Source organism: Coenobita brevimanus, chromosome 20, assembly GCF_032717465.1.
Source record: "Coenobita brevimanus isolate Jiangsu-jjx chromosome 20, ASM3271746v2, whole genome shotgun sequence".
Classification (NCBI taxonomy): Eukaryota; Metazoa; Arthropoda; class Malacostraca; order Decapoda; family Coenobitidae; genus Coenobita; species Coenobita brevimanus.
Window position 1 is genome coordinate 7380728 of NC_136973.1, and position 19953 is coordinate 7400680.

The following is a 19953-nucleotide window of genomic DNA, read 5'->3' on the forward strand; positions in this document are numbered from 1 at the left end:
TCCTTGACTGAGCCAATCTTTGCCACATTTTCCCTGCAAATTTTTCTATCTCATCTCTCCATCTCCTAACTGGCCTTTTTCTGTTATGCTTACAATCTCTTGGTGTCCAGTCTGTCAGCCTCTTGCTCCATTGGTTATCCCTTATTCTTGCTATATGGTCTGCCAACCTCCATTTCTGTTCTTTTATAACTTCTATAATATCTTTGACTTTAGTTTGCTCTCTCACCCAAGTTGATCTTTTCCTCTCTCTTAAAGATATTCCCAACATTGACCTTTCCATTGCTCTCTGAGAACAGATTAATTTATTTTCCATTGATTTTGTCAGTTTCCAGGTCTCACAACCATACGTCATTGCTGGAATTATACATTTGTTACATACTTTTCATACAAACTGGCAAGCTACTTTTCATAATGTCCCTGTGTTTACTGATAGCTTTCCATCCAATTGTAATGCGTCTTTTTATTTTGTTATCATGACCTTTTGTTAATTTTAGTATTTGTCCCAAGTAGTTGTCCTCCTCACCTTCTTCAAGAATTTCATTGCTTATTCTGATGATGCTCTTTGGTGCTTGTGTATTAAACATTACTTTAGTTTTACTCCGGCTCATCTTCAGTCCTACTTTCAGACTTTCTCTGTTCAGGTCATTTAACATTTCATGCACTGTGTCTGCTGTTTCTGAGATTAGGACAATGTCTTCTGCAAATCTTAAATGGTTTAGCTTTTCTCCATCTATGTTCACTCCTTTGTTTTCCGAGTCTAGCTTTCTGAAAATACTTGCTAGGCGTGCTGTAAATAATTTTGTGAAATTGTATCTCCCTGATGCATGCCCTTCTCAGTCTTAATTTTTTCTGAGTCCTTATGTAATTTAACTGTAGCAATTCCCTCTTTATATATGTTTTCGAGCAGTTTTAGAATGTTCTTATTCACACCTTGTTCTCGCAGTGAATTTATAATCGCTATGTGCTCCACTGAATCAAAAGTCTTTTCATAATCAACAGAACCTAAGCACAGTGGTTTATTATATTCTGTAGTTTTCTCAGTGAGCTGATTTATTGTATGTAGATGATCGGTGGTTGAATATCCGCTTCGGAATCCTGCCTGTTCACGAGGTTGGTTCTCCTCCAAAATTGTTGTTATTCTGTTCGTAAGGACTTCGGTGAAGAGTTTGTAAATGACTGATAATAGCTAATGGGTCGATAGTTACTAAGATCTTTTGAGTCACCTTTTTTGTAGAGTAAAATTACTGTTACATTGTACAGTACCATGTTTTGGGAATTTTTTTCTGTTTTATACAGTGGGTAAATAAGTGAGCAATCCTCTTTTGTACTTCTACTCCTGCATCCAACAGTAAATCTATTACTATTCCATCTCCTCCCGGAGCCTTCCCTCTTTTCGTATTTTTAAGAGAAATATTTACTTCGTCTGGTGTTACCTCAGGTGTTTCACTTGTGTCAACTGAAAAGTTAGCTGTTGGTACTACTGTCTTTGATGCATACAGTTCTTTGTAAAATTCTTCAGCTCTCTTCACCATCATATCTCAACATTTAATGATTTCACCGTTTTTTTCTTTCAGTGATGTCATTTGTTGCTTTCCTAGTGCCATTTTACTTCGGACCTGTTTCAGACTTTTCCCTTTTTTAATGGTTTCTTTGATCTGATCCATGTTTCTTTCTTTTTTCCTCTCTTTATATTTTGTTGATAAGCTTATTTAATTCCGCTCGTTCTGTTTCGTCTTTCTTTGTTTTTACTTTCATTTCATTTCGTTTTTTCATAAGCTCGAGTGTCTTTTCTGAATATTTCTTGGCTTTGGTTGTATTAGGTTTTCCTACTACCTCCGCTGATTCTCTTAGCACTTTTGTTAGCCTGTCATTCAGCTCATCAGTGTCACATTCAGCTTTACTTAGAGCCTGAAATCTGTTCCTTATTTCCAACTGAAAGGCTGCTTTGTTTTTATTTACTGTTATTGGGCATATCTTTTTATCTTTAATCATGGTGGTAGGTGGTGGCGACCATCATCCACTCACTTGATGTAGTGTTGCCTCCTTCTTCCTTATCCTTTATCATTCTTTTTCTGTGCCTGCCCTCCTCTCTTCCTATATCTCCCATCTTTCCTGTCACTTCTTATTGCTCTTCTTTCTTTTACTGGTGGCTTTACGTTGAGTGACAAGCCAAATGGTTTCCTGTAAGCCAAGAAACCATTTACAACGCTGGGTGGTAACCATATAACCAACCCATACGTGCTCCCTACGTGTCAGCAAGTGGGTTGGTGGAGGGTTAGTGCCCCTCCCCATAAAACCAATAACTCAAAGTCAAATGGCCACCCCTTACGGGATTATGGCGTCTGGCAATAGATAGATAGATATATCATCTTTCTTTCACTTTTGAAATTGAATCTGGCTGTGCAACCCACCATTCTGTGATCACTACCTATAGTTACTTTGTTGATAACTGTGACATTTGTGATCGTGTTATTCTTATCTGCTATAATGAAGCCGATTTCATACTTTGTTTCTCCATTTGGGCTTCTCTTGGTCCACTTTCTCCCTGTTCTCTTGTGGAAGAATGTGTTCATTATTCTCATGTTAAACATTTCAGCAGAATTTACCAGCATTTCTCCTCTTTCATTCCTTTCCATCATTCTTCTCTCCTCCTTCTGCCAATGATGACTGCACTCCCTCTTCTGTCTTTCTTTCTTTCATTCTTTCCTCTTTGTTCTGGCTGTGGGTGACTCTACCCTGAGTGACAAGCCAAATGGTTTTCTGTGCACCAGGACATCATTTACTACACTGAGTGGTAACCATATAACTAGATTTTTGGTGCCTGTTGGTTTAGTGGGTAATTACGGTGCCCCAGTTTTATTGAGCTGGTGAAGGTTTATATCTAAGGGGTGGTTGGGGTTTGTTGCTCATGTAATACCACTGAGGGATGAGTGAGGCTGGTCACTCTCATCTTAAATGTCATGACCAACTTGCCAAGCCCCGGGCTCCTACGCTTCTCATCGGGTAACATAAGATTTGATGATGGATGGATGGATACATATTTTCCAGGGAGTAGACTGTAGCACCAGTCGAACAGGGCAGTACTCCCAAGGTGGATGGAAAGCTGATGACAGGGAGAGCTGGAGCTCCCATTTCATCAGCCCTCAGGACTAGTTCCTGACCATCTCCTTTTGCTGAGCTTTTTCGGTGTTTAAGTAACACAGAGAGTAGGCCACCATGCTCTTCTATACCAGTTTCTGTAACTGTCAACAGCAAACTACATGCACATTGCACACTACACTTCCTTTTCAGAATTTTCAAAAAATGGCGTCTAATAACCAAGCCTCCAAGTCCACAGGGGGGCGACCATAAATGTTCCCATGATCTGCCCCTCTCCCAGTGACGACTCAGCAGGTTGCCTGGAATCACTGTCTGACACACTTCGTCATTTCTGCAACACTTGCATTTCTCACTAACTTTCTCTCTGTTGAGCACCACCTCTCCTCCTCTGAACCTCACCTTCTCTTCCTGAGACTCAGCTGTCTGAGACAATGATAGCAAACCCTTTTCTGTATCCTCCTACTTTCTCTATACTCATTTCAAAGCCAGGGGAGGCTGTTGTGTATACAGTATGTACGCAACGACTTATCTTCCTCTCGTGTTCCTGAACTTGATTCTTCTAAATTCTCTACTCTCTGGCTTTGGCTTTCCTGTCATTCTCAGATTAAATATATCAGTGCTGTTTACTTATCACTTAATTCTACTGACTATGAAAAATTCTTTGGCTATCATACTTCTACGATGGAACACATCCTATCCTTTCTCCTTTCTCTGAAATCTCCATTCAAGGAGATTTCAGTGTTCACTGTCACCTTTGGCTCTCCTCCCCTTTCACTGACCCACCTGGTGAACAAACCTACATGTTTTCCTTAAAACTAATCCTTTTGCTTACATCGTTAATATTTCCTCTCCGTTGGGCTCCTCCGATCACAGCCTTATTACCTTAACATCCTATCACTCCAGTACGGCCTGTGGACCCTCCAAAGATACATTGGTTGTAGCACTTGGAGCTGCCGATTGGGAGGCCCACAGGCAGTACTTCTTTGATTTTCCTTGAAATGATTATTGTTTCCATGACCGGGAGCCATGTGAGTGTACCATGCGCATTAAAGAGGTTATTCTCTCGGGCATGGAAGCATACATTCCTTTCTCATATTCTTCGACTAATTCAAGAAAGCCTTGATTTAATTGTTATAATGCTGTTGACAACAAGGAGAAGGCCTATAAAAGGTACCAGAGCTAACCCACCCCTGAATCACATCATTTTTATGTTTCTGCCCGGAATCGTGCTAAGTCTGTTCTTCGCTCTGCTAAAAATAATTTCATCTGTAGTAAATGCTCTCAGCTTTCCAACTTGAATTCTTCCCGCTTCTTGGCACCTTGCCAAAAACCTTTCTAACAGCTTTACCTCATCATCCTTCCCTCCTCTTTTTGACTTTGATGGCTCTGTGGCTATTTCTTCTACTGATAAAGCAGATCTCGTTGCTCAGACTTTTTCCTCCAGTTCCACATTAGACAATTCCAGTGTTGTTCCTCCATCACTTCTCCCTCTGACTTCCTCATGGCTGACATTAAAATTTTTTCAGCTGATGTCTTTTCTGCCATCACTAGCCTCAGTATTAATAAGGCATATAGGCCTGATGGGGTCCTTTTTGTTGTCCTCTGGAACTGTGCTTCTGTTCTTACACCCTGCCAAGATAAACTCTTTCGCCTTTGTCTATCAAGCTGTATCTTTCCTTCTTGCTGTAACTTTGCTCTCATTCAGCTAGTCCCAAAGAAGCGTGACCATTCCCAACCCTCTAACTATCACCCAGTTGCTTTAACATCCTGTGTCTCAAAAGTTTTCAAGTCTGTTTTTAACAAAAATTATAAAGCATCTTTCCTCTCACAACCTTCTTTCTGATTGTCAGTATGGATTCCATCAGGGGCGCTCTACTGGCGATCTTCTTACCTACCTTTCAGACTCCTGGCCATCCTTCTTTTGAGACATAGGCAAAAGATTTGCCAACGCACTTGACATCTCAAAGGGTTTCAGTCGAGTCTGGCATAAATCTTTACTTTCCAAAGTGCCCTTTTACGGTTTCTGTCCTTCTATCTGTACCTTCATCTATAGCTTCCTGTCTGGTTATTCTATAGCTGCTGTTGTGGACGGTCACTGTTATTCTCCTAGATCTATCAACAGTGGTGTTCCTTAGGGCTCTGTCCCGTCACCAACATTCTTCCTTTTATTCATCAGTGACCTAAGCTGTACATCTAACCCAATCCACTCATACATTGATGACTCCACCCTTCACCTTTCCATTCGGTTCCCGCAGCATCCATCTCAGCAGTTACTTCAGCAAACTTGGGATGAGGCTATGGCTCACCTAATGTCTGACTTGGCTTGTATTGGGGTAAAAATAATCTTGTTTTTAATGCATCAGAGACTCAGTTCCTACACCTATCAACCCGTCAAAATGTTCCACAGGAGTACCCACTAATATTAGAAAATATCTAGCTCAATACTGCATCATCCATAAACACACTTGGGGTTTCAATGTCTCGATCTATCTTGGAAAGATCATATTACATCTCATGTAAAATCTGTTTCCAAGAGATTGGGTGTGCTAAGCTGACTCTGTACCTTCTTTACCCCTGCACAGTTGTTGACTATACTGTACGGGTTTTATTCGCCCCTGTGGAGAATACAATTCTTATATGTTGAGAGGCTCCCCACATACAGCTCATCTCAAAATGGTGGAGTCAAAGACTATTTGTCTCCATAACTCTCCTCCTCTTACTGGCTTCCTTTAACCTCTGTCTCTTCACCGCACTGTTGCATCATAATCTCTTTTCTGTCGTTACTTCAGTGGTCACTACTCCTCTGAATTCTCTGTTTGCATCCCTCCACCTCTACGACAGGGATATAGCACCCATCTAGCAACAAAGTCTCATCCCTTTTCTGTCCAACTCTCTAATGCAAGATTTGACTGTTACTCTCAGTCCTTCATATTTGCAACACACCAACTCTGGAACTGTCTCCCTCTGTCCATATTTGCTACTTCCTATGATCTCCAGTCTTTCAAACGCCGTGTGTCCAAGCATCTCGAAATGAATGGTTCTTGAATTTGGCTTTCTGTTGCATTGTCTTTGTTTTTCTTTCTTGGAAGAATTGGTTTGCTGGGTTCTTGCATTTAATTCCTTTCTTGCATTTAAAAAAAATGTAGCATAGCATTATCTGCATGCAACAAATATGAGATACTCCACCCTTCACCATTGATGACTCTCCTCATCCCGACGTAAATCAAATTTTGATACCCATGGAAGGGGAAAAACAAGTTTGGTAATCATAGGGGCATTTGTATTCGTAGTGTAATAAGAAAAGTATATGGTAGGATACTTACTGACCGAGTTAGGGAAATAACAGAAATTAGGTGGAGAAGAACAGGGAGGTTTTAGGAAGGGAAAAGATTGTGTAGAAGAGATAGTTATCCTTAGGTCTTTAGTGGAAAAATTTCTAGAGAAGGGAAAGAAGTTGTATGCAGCCTACATGGATTTGGAGAAAGCATATGACCGAGTGGATAGACAAGAAATGTGGAAAATACTGTATTAAGAATATATAGAGTAAATGGGAAGCTGCATAGTGTTGTGAAGAGTATGTATGAGGGTGCCAAGGCTGCAGTGCATGTGGATGGTGAACTGAGTGAATTTTTGTTTGAATGTTGGATTGAAACAGGAATTTGTCATGTCTCCATAGTTGTTCAGTCTGTATATGGATGGGGTTATAAAAGAGATACAAGGTTGGAGAGTGGATGTTGGAGTGGCCCCAATGAGAGAGGACAATGTATGGAAACTTCCTGTTCTGTTGTTCGGGGATGATACTGTATTGTTGAGTGAAGACGAAGGGGAATGCAAGGCTTTGTAAGAAATGGAATCTATAGGCGAATGTAGGGAAGAGTAAAGTTATGGGCTTTTTGAGAAATGAAGTCACTGAATGCACAGTGAGGTTGGATGATGAGGAAATGGAAAATGTGAGTGCATTTAAGTATTTGGGTAGTGTGATGAGTAAGGACGGAAGTTTGGAGGAGGAAGTGCTTGAAAGGGTGCAACAGGGAAGGAATGTTGCTGGTTCTTTGAAAGCAGTGAGAAAAGAATATAGGGAAATGAGCATGGATGTAAAAAAGTCGCTACATGATAGTATTGTGGTACCAGGTTTAACGGATGGAAGTGAAACTTGGACCTTGGTGGATGGACACAAGTCAAGAGTGAGGGCAGTGGAGTAGAGTTATTTGAGAGGAGCATGCAGAGTTACATGGAGAGACAGACTAACAAATGAGGAAGCGAAGGAGCATTATGGTGTGAATGTGGAGGTGATAGAAAGTGTTAGGAGAAATATATTGAGGTGGTTTGGCCAAATGGAAAGGATGGAGAGCGAGAGACAGACAAAGAGAGTGTATGTGAGTGAGGTGGAAGGGGGAAGAGGGTGGGGGAGGCTGAGGATGAAATAGAGTGATGGAGTGGAGAAGTATGTGAGAGAGGATGGTGTGAGCTAGGGGGAGGGCAACAAAATGACGGAGGACAGGGCGACATGGAGGCGATTTGTTTGTGGCCACCCCTTTTGGGATTAAGGCATCTGGCTATAGATAGATGGATTAATTCCTCGTAATACCTTCCTTATTATCTGTTGAACAGCCATGGGGGCAACACAAACCCATGTCTTATTCTTACATTGATTTTAAGTCACCTGCTTACAGAGCCACATCCCCAAACACAGGCTTCACTACCTTCATAATAACTCTCAGTAGTATTCATCAGTTTCCTATCCACACTGTACATACCCAAAAGCTTGCATATACCCTCTCTTTGCCTTGTTTTATGCTTTTTCCACATTCATAAATTCTGTAATTACAGGACCTTATAGTCCATTTTACAAGCCTTATGCACCATCTGTCTCATTATAAATATTTGAGTCATGCATACTCTACCACTTCTAAAGCTACCGTGTTTGTCATTCTTCACGTCTTGTGATATCTAGGTATTCCTTATCTTCTCAGTGATACTTTTTCCAAAATGCTCTTTTTGTAGCATTCAGAAAGACATATACCACAGTAATTTTGGAACTGGTGGTACGTAGTGGCATCCATCATCCACTCACCTGATGTAGTGCTGCCTACCTCATTCTTCACTCTCTTTCTGTGTTTGCCCTCTCTTCCTGTTTCTCTCGTCATTTCTGTCACTGATTATTACTCTTCTTTCCTTTTGATTTGGCCCTTCATTGAGTGACAAGCCAAAAGGTTTCCTGTAAGCTAGAAACCATTTTCAGCCATGGGTGGTAACCATATAGCCAACCCATACGTGTTCCTTACGTGTCAGCAAGTGGGTTGGTGGAGGGTTAGTGTCCCTCCCTTGAAAACAATTAACCCAAAGACAAACAGCCACCTCTTATGGGATTACGGCGTCTGGGTGTAGATAGATAGATACAATTTTTGCACTCCCTTTGATCACGATTATTTTTGTGGTGGTAGGTGTTGGTGACCATCATTCACTCACCTGATGTAGTGCTGCCTGCTTCTTCCTTCACCTTTACCATTCTTTTTTTGTGTCTGCCTTCCTCTCTTTCTATTTCTCCCATCCAACGTGTACTTTTTATTACTCTTCTTGCCTCTTCAGGTGGCTCTACTTTGATAAGTCTAATGGTTTCCTGTAACCCAGAAAATCATTTGCAATGCTGGGTGGTAACCAAATATTGGGTGAGTGGAGCCTTCTATGGTGACCCTGTTAACTGGGTGGAGAGAATCAAATGTTGACATCCATTCAGGAACCAAACCACACTCTTTCCTGTTCTCACTGTGGCGAGGTGCTGTCGGGGACAAGGGAACAGCAGTTCACTGCATGGGACAGTTCAGGGGCATGTGCTTGCCTACACTTGATGGATCTGCTCCATCAGACATTCTGGAGTTACTAAACATCCTTTATTTTTGTACATGGGCACTATCACAACCTTCTTCCTCTCAACTTATCCGAACTTTCTTACAGTTTCAAACAAGCACTTCATTCTGTTTTCTTCACTACATTTGATCGTCTGTGCATATCATAAAAAAAAAATGGACAAGGCTGACCCATGCATGAATGGAAAAGGCCTTTCTTTTTCTAAATTCTATATTATGTGAGTTTGTAATTTGATGCATTGGGTGTTTCCTTCTATGTCTTCTTTGAGAGTCTAGGAGATTACCAAAGGAGAACCAACAGGGCCTGTCTATGTAACTGCTTTGACAGGAGGATTAATATGTAGGGCTAGTAGATTTCTAAACATCACTGATCTGGCCTTTTAATCATCAGGCCCTCTGGAGTCACCAATGGGATATTAAAGGATTGGATGTTGTTTTATTATTATTATTATTTTAAATACATATCTAATGCGTAAGTTTTATTATATTGAGTAATGTATATACATACACACACACACACACACACACACACACATACATATATATATATATATATATATATATATATATTGGAACAACATAGGATTGGATGATCGATATATATATATATATATATATATATATATATATATATTGGAACAACATAGGATTGGATGATGGATATATATATATATATATATATATATATATATATATATATATATATATGTATGTATGTATGTATGTATTTATATATAAATGGGTTAATGTGTGTGTATTATGTTGTAACAGAGACAAGAGCCAAGCCAACATTGCCAGCCTAATACTGGCCAATCTAAGATGGCTGGATCACATCACAGACCCCGACACTCTCACGACCAGCATTATCGACATGATCAAGGGCACACCACTCAAGGTACCGGCATCATTTGGCACCATTTTCCCATCATTTTAGCAGGCTTCCCAGTACCTCTTGTTTTATTTATATATATCTATATCTATCTATCTATCTATCTATATATATATATATATATATATATATATACTGTTATTTAAGAGGAGCCTGTGGAGTCACATGGAGAGACAGGCTGACGAATGAGGATATAAAGGAGCGTTGTGGTGTGGATGTGGATGTGATAGGAAGCGTTATGAGGAACACACTGAGGTGGTTTGGCCATGTCGAGAGGATGGAGGGTGAAAGACTGACGAAGAGAGTGTATGTGAGTGAGGTGGAGGGGGGAAGAGGGATGGGGAGGCCGAGGATGAGATGGAGGGATGGGGTGGAGAGGTATATGAGAGAGGGGGGTGTAAGTTGGGAGCAGGGCATTGAAATGGCGGGGGACAGGGCGATGTGGAGACGTTTTGTTTGTGGCCACCCCAAACGGGATTGAGGCGTCTGGCAATAGGTAGATAGAGAGATATATATACAATGTATATATATAAACATACAGCACCCAGTCGGCTTGCGCGGGCCGATTACACATGGTTCACAGACTACACACACATCCAAAGCCACTCCAACACTACAGTTACACTTACAAACACTTCTCACCCTACATACAATCTCTACCAGACAGCCTAAGCCACTTGGTAGAGATACATTGGCTGTATCGTCCCGACTTCGGTCGGAATAGGCCGGTCCTGCAGTGGATACTCAAACGGCTGATGATATATATATATATATATATATATATATATATATATATATATATATACCTGTATATATATTTATATATATACTCATTCTTTTTCAGTATGTTTTTTTGTGCACTTCATGTCAGCTAAGAAAACAAAAATAATGTATTGTGCTAAGGAATGGTAAGATGTAATTATTTATGCAAAATTTTTGGGCAAAAAGAGGTGCTGGAGAGCCTCCTAAAGTGATGAGAATGAATATCATGGTAGACAGTAGAAAGAATACTACTTTTGACCCTGAGAGACACTGTCATAAATGTGGTGTGGTAATAGACTTGGAAACCAGCCACATATTCATCAGACAGCTTCAAGCAACCAGAATCAAGGTCCAAGCTGAAATTCACATGTTAAAAAATTGGATTACACCTTTTCTGTACTTTATCCTGCATATATATTTTTTGACAGCTACTTTTAGCAGTTGTTGGGAAGTAATTGGCTGATTTTGGCACTTGGTTTAGCATCCATTTCCATAGAAAATATTAGCCTTACCATTGCCCACCTCAGTGTGCGGATTCCTTAAGTGGAAGTATTTATGTGCTGGTTTTAGCCCTTTCAACCATTGGATATATTATATTTTATTCTTGCTGTCCTTTCTTTGATTATGTAAAACTTTGGAAAACCATCTCTTACTGAAATTTTGGCATTGATTTTGGCCTGCTATGAATGTCAGCTTTTGATTTGACGATAATTGCCTTACACTCTTTAGAATGTAGTGTTCATGACTGGACTGTCACACTGCCATATTGCAGAGCCTATCAGAATTCTTTTTCTCCCGAACTTTATCTCTTTGGAACTTGCTTCCCCAGAGTGGTTTCCTCCCATACTTCAACCAATGGCTGTTCAAGTCCAACTGTCACAGATTTTTTATGAATGGAGGACACCTTTAATCTGGTGTGTGGATTACCTTTTTTTTTGGGGAGGGGGGGGAAGGTTGGGGCACTCACCATCCACACACTAGATGTAGTATTGCTCTCGGGTGTCTGCCCTTTCCTCTCTTCATTTCTTCATTCTTTCCATCCCCTTCTGTCTTTATTTCCTTCATTCTCTCCCTTTCCTTTTGCCTATGGGTGACCATCCTCTTCTGTCTTTATTTCCTTCATTCTCTCCCTTTCCTTTTGCCTATGGGTGACCATCCCCTTCTGTCTTTATTTCCTTCATTCTCTCCCTTTCCTTTTGCCTATGGGTGACCATCCTCTTCTGTCTTTGTTTCCTTCATTCTCTCCCTTTCCTTTTGCCTATGGGTGACTTTACACCCCCTCTTCTGTCTTTCTTTCCTTCATTCTTTCCTCTTCCTTCTGCCCATGGATGGCTCTACACAGAGTAACAAGCTAAATTATTTCCTGTACAACAGGAAATCATTTACTACACTGGGTGGTAACCATATAACCAAATTATGGAGCCTGGTGGTTTAGTGGGTAATACAGGTGCCCCAATTGGATTGAGCCAGTGTAGGTTTATATCCAAGGGATGGTTGGGGTTTATTGCTCACGTAGTGCTGCTCGGGGATGAGTGAGGCTGGTTGCTCTCATCTTCAATGTTAGGACGAACTTGACTAGCCCCAGGCTCCTATGCTTCTTATAGGGCAGCATAGGATTGGATGATGAAAGAATAAATGATGTTATTTCTTCCTCTGGCCTCTTATTGTACTAAAAAAAAAAACAAGAAAAAAAAGAATGTTACCTTCAGTCATTCAAGGTGATATGACTGCCAAGCATAGGGCAAGAAGAAAGGTATACAGGGCGAAGTCTGAGTCACAGAGACTTTTACTTGATAACCTAAATCGTGTGGAAAGGAAGAATATGATATTTAAGATGGCAGAGGAGGTGAAGAAGGATAATAGGGATGTTATAAGTGAACATTGAGGGAAGAATGATGAAGGAAGGGTAGTGGTGAACAGTGTGGATATTCAAGATGCATGGAGAGAGCATTATAACAGGTTGTTGAATGAGGAGTTTGACTGGGACAGGGAAGGTTTGGAGCCAGCAGATCCAGTGTTTGGCCCTTGACCTATGATTGACATTGCTACAGTGAGTGAAGCAATAGGCAGGATGCAGGTGGGGAAGGCAGCAGGTGTGTCTGGCTTGACTGCTGAAATGTTGAAGGCCTCAGGAAATGTAGGAGTGAGGTTAGTCACTGACCTGATAAATGTCATTATATGTGAGTGTGTTGTCCCAGATGATTGGCTGAAGAGTGCAACCAAAAATGTGTACAAGGGGAATGGTGATGCCCTGGAAAGAGGAAATTATAGAGGTATAAAGCTTTTAGATCAGATAATGAAGTTAATGGCGTGAGTTCTAGAAGGTATGATTAGAGAAAGAGTGAATATTGATGAGATGCAGTTTGGGTTTATGCCAGGCAGGGGGACGACTGATGCCATAATCATTGTTCGACAGCTTCAGGAAAAATATATAAGAAAGAAAAGGGAACTGTACTTTGTTTTTGTTGATTTGGAGAAAGCCCTTGACAGTCCTTTGAGAGGTGGTGAAATGGGCAGTGAGAAGACTTGGGATGGAGGAGTGGCTGGTTAGGGTGGTTATGACCATGTATGTGGGTGTCGCACCCAGGTAAGAGTGAATGGAGATTGAGTGATTAGTTTTCCATGAATGTTGGTGTGCATCAGGGGTCAGTTTTGAGTCCCTTGGTGTTTTATCATGGCACATGAAGCCCTTTCACATGACTTCAGAAATGGACTCCCGTGGGAGATGTTGTATGCTGTTGATTTGGTGTTGATTGCAGAGAAGGAAAGGAGGCGGAGGAAAGATTTAGGAAGTGGAGAGATGATATGAGGCACAAGGGCTTAAGGGTAAATGCAGATAAAACAAAAGTGATGATATCTAGGGTTGGTGGCAGTACTGTCAAAGAAGAGGGAGAGTGGCCATGTGCAATTTGCCACAAGGGGGTGTTTGTGATAAGTGGGTGCATAAGAGATGTAGTGATATTAGAGGTAGACTGCGAGATAATGCTGATTTTATGTGTGCAGCATGTCGGGGAGAGCAGGTTGAGATTGCCAGGTGTGAAAGGATTGAACTTGCTGGTGAGTCTCTTGAGTGTGTGAAAGAGTTTTGTTATTAGGGAGACATGTTACGTGCTGGAGGTGGGGCTGGAGCCAGCTCTGTGGCTAGGGTGAGAAGTGGTTGGAAGAAATTCAGGGAGCTGTTGCCTCTCCTGACATTGAGAGGGCTCTTCCTGTGTGCTAAGGGATTTTTGTATGCAGCATGTGTTAGGAGTGTAATACTGTATGGTAGTGAGACCTGGGCAGTAAAGGAGGAGGATATTTGCAGGCTCAGACATACAGAAATGACAATGATTAGGTGGATGTGTAGTGCGTCCCTGCATCCAAGGCCCAGGGGGGCTGAGTTTATGATGGGGGAGTTGAGAGATAGGATGGGACTGGAGTGTATTGGTGTTGTGATGAGGAGAGGTAGATTGATGTGGTTTGGGCATGTGGAGAGGATGGGGGATGATACTTGGATGCAGAAAGTGAGAAGTGTTAATACTGTGGTTGGGGTTTGAAGGGGTAAACTGAAGAAGACGTGGGACGTGGTCATTAAGTGTGACCTTAGGGTTAAGGAACTTAACAGGGAGGCTGCCATAGAACAAGCAGCATGGAGAGCCACCATTAGGTGACCAAGGCTGATGCATGCAAGCATGTTGGAGCCTTCAAAAACAAAACAAATGGTTAGTTAAAGTCCCTGACTTCAAGTTGTTTAGTACAGTATATAAAAGACTTAAGTGAATCAAAGCAATATCACAGTACAGTATTGTATTGAGGTAAGGAATTCTTATGTTGATGTTGGTCTTGGCACGAGCTGATGCTTTCTATAGATTAGAAGATAATCTAGGTGCCAGAACCAGCTAATTTCTTATCAACACTGAAAATTGTTAGGAAAATTTAAGGGGGAGGGTGAATCTTACATATATTTATAACACTGTAAGTCTTAGTTTGGACTTTGATTCTGGGTGTGGCATATTATTTGCTGCTTGTATTTTTTTTATTTATTTATCTATTTATTTATTTATTTTTTGCTAGGAAGAAGGAACTACTGTAAAAGCCAAGAGCCAGCAAGATTGTTCTTTCTAAGAAAGTGATGATTGTATTACTACAAAACCTGTTTATCTGTACAACACTACTGTAAATTCGCATCTAGCTTGTCATTATTTATTTTGCCCCTGAGCTTTTTCAAAATTTCATTCTAGTGACACTCTTATGTTTTACTCAGCTGAAGATGGATGTCTCGTTGTCAGTTGGTCAGCATGTGTACTAGTCATTGCTGATGCTTTATAATTCCAAAGTCAGTGGAAGAGGGACATTTCCTGCGTATTGTAATAGATAGTGGCTGCTATATTTTTCTCCTTCCATTTTTCCGACAACAGTGTGCTGGTGAATATTTATTCAGATAGTGCACATGCTGTGCATGACAAGTTGGCATTAAATGCACTGATAGACTGGCAGGATGCTTTTCATGCAGGCTAATATTGATCTGACCGGTGATGTGTACAGGGACATAACTTGCTTCCAAAAGTTGGGGGGGACAATAACGAAATTAGGTTTGCTAGCTGTGGTAAGCAAAGGGACCCCCCCACCCCCTCCCCCCGAGAAAGTTATGAGGTTTGACTAATTTTAGAGATGTTTTTGAGGCCATGTGGGATAGGTATTTGGTCATATACTAGAGTTAGTGTTAAGTACTTAAGCTCATTGGCTAATCAGACTTATCCATGATTTGTTCAAGTAGCCTGATATTAATCATAAGCACATACAAAGAAAAAAAGAAGAAAAAAGAACATCAGTATTAATATATATCAAATGTAATACAAAAATCAAATGAACATTTTGGACAGCTACATTATTTACAAAATTAACATGAAAAATACCCTGCTTCTATCATGTTAATCTGCCAGCATCACACAGTATCAGTATTTACCAAATGTAATATGAAAATTAACTAAACCTTTGCATAGCTAATTTATTTACAAAAGTAACGCAAAAAAAAAAACAGCTTGCTGCAATCGGCTTAATCTATCTGCGTCACACCATATAAGTACAGTAATCACTCTAATATCCGGACGCCCAATAACCGAACATCCCCACTACCCGGACCTTATCGTCCTGGGATCAAACATTCCCAAAATGGTCCGAAAATCCAAAAAAATTGGAAAAAAAAAATCGATTTTTTGCCCTCCGTAATTTGAACGCCGCGCGCGCCGCGTGAGAGCATTGTTTTGGTTCGTCATTCCTCCGACGTCCGATAGAGCGCCGCTACATCCTCTCCACTTCCCGCCTGTTTCTCACCGCGACAAGACCTACGCTGTTCGCCATGGCTGCCCACGTGCTCGCTTTTGTGGTGGTGCCGTACTTGCTGCAAGGCCTCCTGCTGCTCTCTGCCCTACTCTTAGTGTGTGTGATGATGGCCCCGCCTCCTGAGAAAAGGAAGAGAGTGGTGTTGACTCTGGAGAAGAAACGGGAGATATTGGAGAAGGTTGATGCGGGTTGGTCTTCCTCACGCATTCTCCGCGAGTTCAACCTGGCCCAGTCGACTTTGTTCGATATCAAGCGTTCCCGAGACAAGCTCATGCAGTACACGGCTGACTTCTTGTCGAGAAGCAAACGCAACGTGGAGAGGAAGGTTATGTTTACCCCCAAGTATGCAGAGATCGACCGCTCCACGTTGATTTGGTATCGACAGCAACGTGCAGCTGGTGTGATGGTATGTGGAACGGAGCTGAAGGCTGCTGCTGAGAAGTTTGCAAGGCTTCACGACGCCCTTGACTTCAAGGCATCCGAGGGTTGGCTCTTCACGTTCAAGTTACGACATGGCCTTACTAACCGTAAAGCACATGGCGAAGCGTTGGACGCTAACGAGGATGGAGTGGACGAGTTTCGGCACAAGGTGAAAGGCTTGATCGACAGGGAGGGCCTCACTCTCGGTCAAGTCTATAACGCTGACGAAACTGGCCTATTCTATCGCTCGGTGCCAACGAACACTCTGGCCGATGAGATGGAGAAGCGTGTACCTGGCCGCAAGCTTTCTAAGGAACGGATATCTGCTTTGTGTTGTGCCAATGCTAAAGGCATGCACCGGCTTAAGCCCGTTATTGTTGGCCATGCAAAGCAGCCTCGGTGCCTTCGTGGGGTGATGGATGTCCTTCCTGTCGTATGGTACCATTCTTTGAAAGCATGGTTCACAGCTGTGATTTTCAAAGACTGGTTTCACCATCACTTCGTCAAGGAGGTCATACATTACCAGACGAAGACACTGGGAATTCCTCGCGACCAGGTAAAGGCTCTCCTTCTCCTCGACAATGCACCTGCCCACCCGTGCGACAAGGACTTGGTTGCTGAAAATGGCCGTATTAGGTGCATGTTTCTGCCACCTAATACGACTGCTCTCATTCAACCAATGGACCAAGGAGTGATCGTGGCAACAAAGCGCCTGTACCGTCGGAAGTTCCTGGACGAGGTGATGGTTGTTCTCGAGGACGAGGACGAGCGCAGGGAAGGACGTGACACTCGAGGCAAGCGGACTTTGGAAAACCTTCGCCGCTACAACATCAAGTCTGCGCTGTACAACTGGGCTAGTGCATGGAAGGAAGTCCCTGTGAAAACTCTTGAAAATGGTTGGTCTCGTCTGCTTCTCGGAACAGATGTGGAGTACGATTTCCTAGGGTTTGACATGGATGACTTCCATGCACGGCTACGTATGCACGGCGACGATGTTGATGTGGACGATGTTCGTGAGTGGTTGGACGACGACGAGGGCGATCCTGGGTATCAGACGTTGTCTGATATCGAGATCGCGTCTTCGGTTGCTGGTGCCAGTCCCGAACTTGAAGATTCCGACGACGAAGGCGATGATGATGCAGACTCCGCTCAGCAGGACACTACTCCAGCCATCCCCAAGCTGAGCGCACTCCGGGAACATCTAGAGTTCGTCCTAGACTACCTGGAACACCCGGACTGCGACAGGGAGATGGGGCTCTTGGGACTCGTGGAGGAAGTGCGTGCTTTCCGGCAGCGCATCATCAATCGCCAGAATCGTCGGTCCTTGCGTCAGTCAACGATTGACAGTTTTTTCAGGCCCGTGACCCCCGCTGTGCCAAGCCCTGGTTCCACTCCGTTGCCTCCCCAAGACAGGCCCTCATGCTCCGAGCCACAGCCCAGCACATCAGCTACAGTGGAGTCACCGCTCGACGTGAGTTTGCGGCTGTCTTCAGAGTCTTCTGTAGTCGGTACGCCATCACCACGACCCACCGATGCACCCCTTGGACGCCTGCCAGTGATACTCTCGGGCTCTGACAGTGAATAAACAGCAAGAACTTCTCCACTAGACCACACGGGAATTTTGAGTGTTGTGCAGTGAAAAAAACGGTGTGTTGTGTTAAGATTTTCAAGTTGGGAGAAAAGACTCAGTAGAAAAGAAATTTAACGTAACTAACCTTCTTTGTTTTGGCTTTGGAAAATTAAAAAAACTGGGGAAAAGTTAATGGGCAACACTTAAATTAAACTGGAACATTATTTGGACTAAAGTGAACACTGTGAAAAGAACGGACTTCTGTGTGTTAGTGACTAAGTTCAGTGCAAGACTTCAGGAAGAGTGTAGTTCAAGTGCTTCAGGAAATCGTTCTTACTGTCAGAGTCCGAGAGGAGGCGGTTATTCATCGAGGTGGCCAGGGACTTGCTGTAAGTAGCCAGAATGTTTCATGTTGTACTATTTTCCATACTATATTTACCAGAATGTTTCATATTGTATTTTTTTCCATACTATACTTACCAGAAAGTGTCATACTGTACTTCTTTCCATACTATACTTACCTCATGCATGTGCAGTAGGAATGTGTTTTTCAGAGTTCGGTTAGGTTCGGTTAGGTTAGGTTCAGTTAGAGTCCATAAGTACCAGAATGTTTATTAATGTATGAACATACTTCTAAACCCACATTTTATGTTTCTTTTGCATTTATTTCAGTCATTTATGTGCCTTATTGGTGTGATTTGGGTGTTAAATAGGTGTTATGCATGTCCGGAGGGAGTTGTATAGGTGTTTCTCTGAGTTAGGGTCCATAAGTACAAGTCCATAAGCTGGGGCCCAATATCCGGACGAAACCAATATCCGAACCTACCGATGGCTCTATTGATCCGGATATTGGAGGGGTTACTGTACTGTATTTACGAAGTGTAATATGCAAATTAGCTGAAAATTTGCATAGCTAAATTATTTACAATAGTAACGTGAAAAAGGTCACAAAGGTAACACCTCATTCCAACAAAAAATAAAAAAGACACGAGAACATGCTGTGTTCCTCTAACGTCTTCAGAATACAGAAAAGCCATGAACCTGCAACATTCGCACACTACGGTCTAAAGGCAGAGTCCAGACAAGTTATATTCTAATGCTCCAGCGATACTGGGTCTAGTCTGTCGACGACCTGACGAGCCCCAGACTGGGCGGTGGGGTTAGTTACTGTAGTTAGACGTGTGCAGGACCTGTCCAGTTCAGTGCTCATACACTTAGTAAACACGGTGGGTGAACGAGATTGCCAGTTGTTGGTGGTTGCGACACTTAATATCCTTTTCCCTGTAAGGTCTCAGATTTTCGTATGTAAAAATGCACATCTCCCTGGTTCAAAAGTTGGAGGAGACAAAACCTATGATGTCCCCCCCAGTTCAAAAGTTGAGGGGGATATGTCCCCCCTATTCCCCCCCATGAATTATGCCTCTGGATGTGTACACTAAATACTGTTGTATATAGAAAGTTAAAATATAAATTGACATTTATTACAGAATTGATATATATCCCAGTTGCAGCAAGCAGTATATTTATCCCCAAATGAAAGCCTTAACCCACCCCATACCCACAACGTACAATGCACGTTGCAACTTTTTTTTTCACGCATAGTCCCTACAATGTACAATGAACGTTTTGCTATTGCAAGGTCCGTCATTTGCACATTTTTCAAATTTTGCGCGTGATTTTTGATACGTATACACAGGACACCTTCCCCTAACCGATGCCAGGCAGGGACAATGCCTTACCCCGCGTGACCCCCCCACCCCACACGCCATTGTCTCGGCAACTCACCTGTTACCATTGATCTGGCCAGTAAAGACATGTTGCGCTACAGTACGAAATTCAAGGTCGGAGTTATCCCCCAATCGATGACAATGTGGAGGACAAAGTTTACGTAGCGTTAGAGGAAGAAACAGTCAGAAATGATGATCAGGTAATGTTGCCAAAAAAGTGCGGTATGTTGATGTGTTTGGTGAGCAAAACAATGCTTATGTCGCCTATATTACTGTGTGAAAACCAATATACTCTTG

The 19953-nt window shown here is 42.2% G+C and overlaps 1 protein-coding gene across 1 annotated transcript in view; it reads left to right on the forward strand.

The window, feature by feature from the left end:
- Window positions 1-19953, forward strand: part of Fancd2 (Fanconi anemia complementation group D2) — a 193099-nt gene that overhangs the window by 29478 nt on the left and 143668 nt on the right. The window contains exon 4 of the mRNA XM_080266338.1: window positions 9738-9861. Within this exon, the coding sequence (XP_080122464.1) occupies window positions 9738-9861 (124 nt within the window). The remainder of the gene's footprint in view (window positions 1-9737; window positions 9862-19953) is intronic.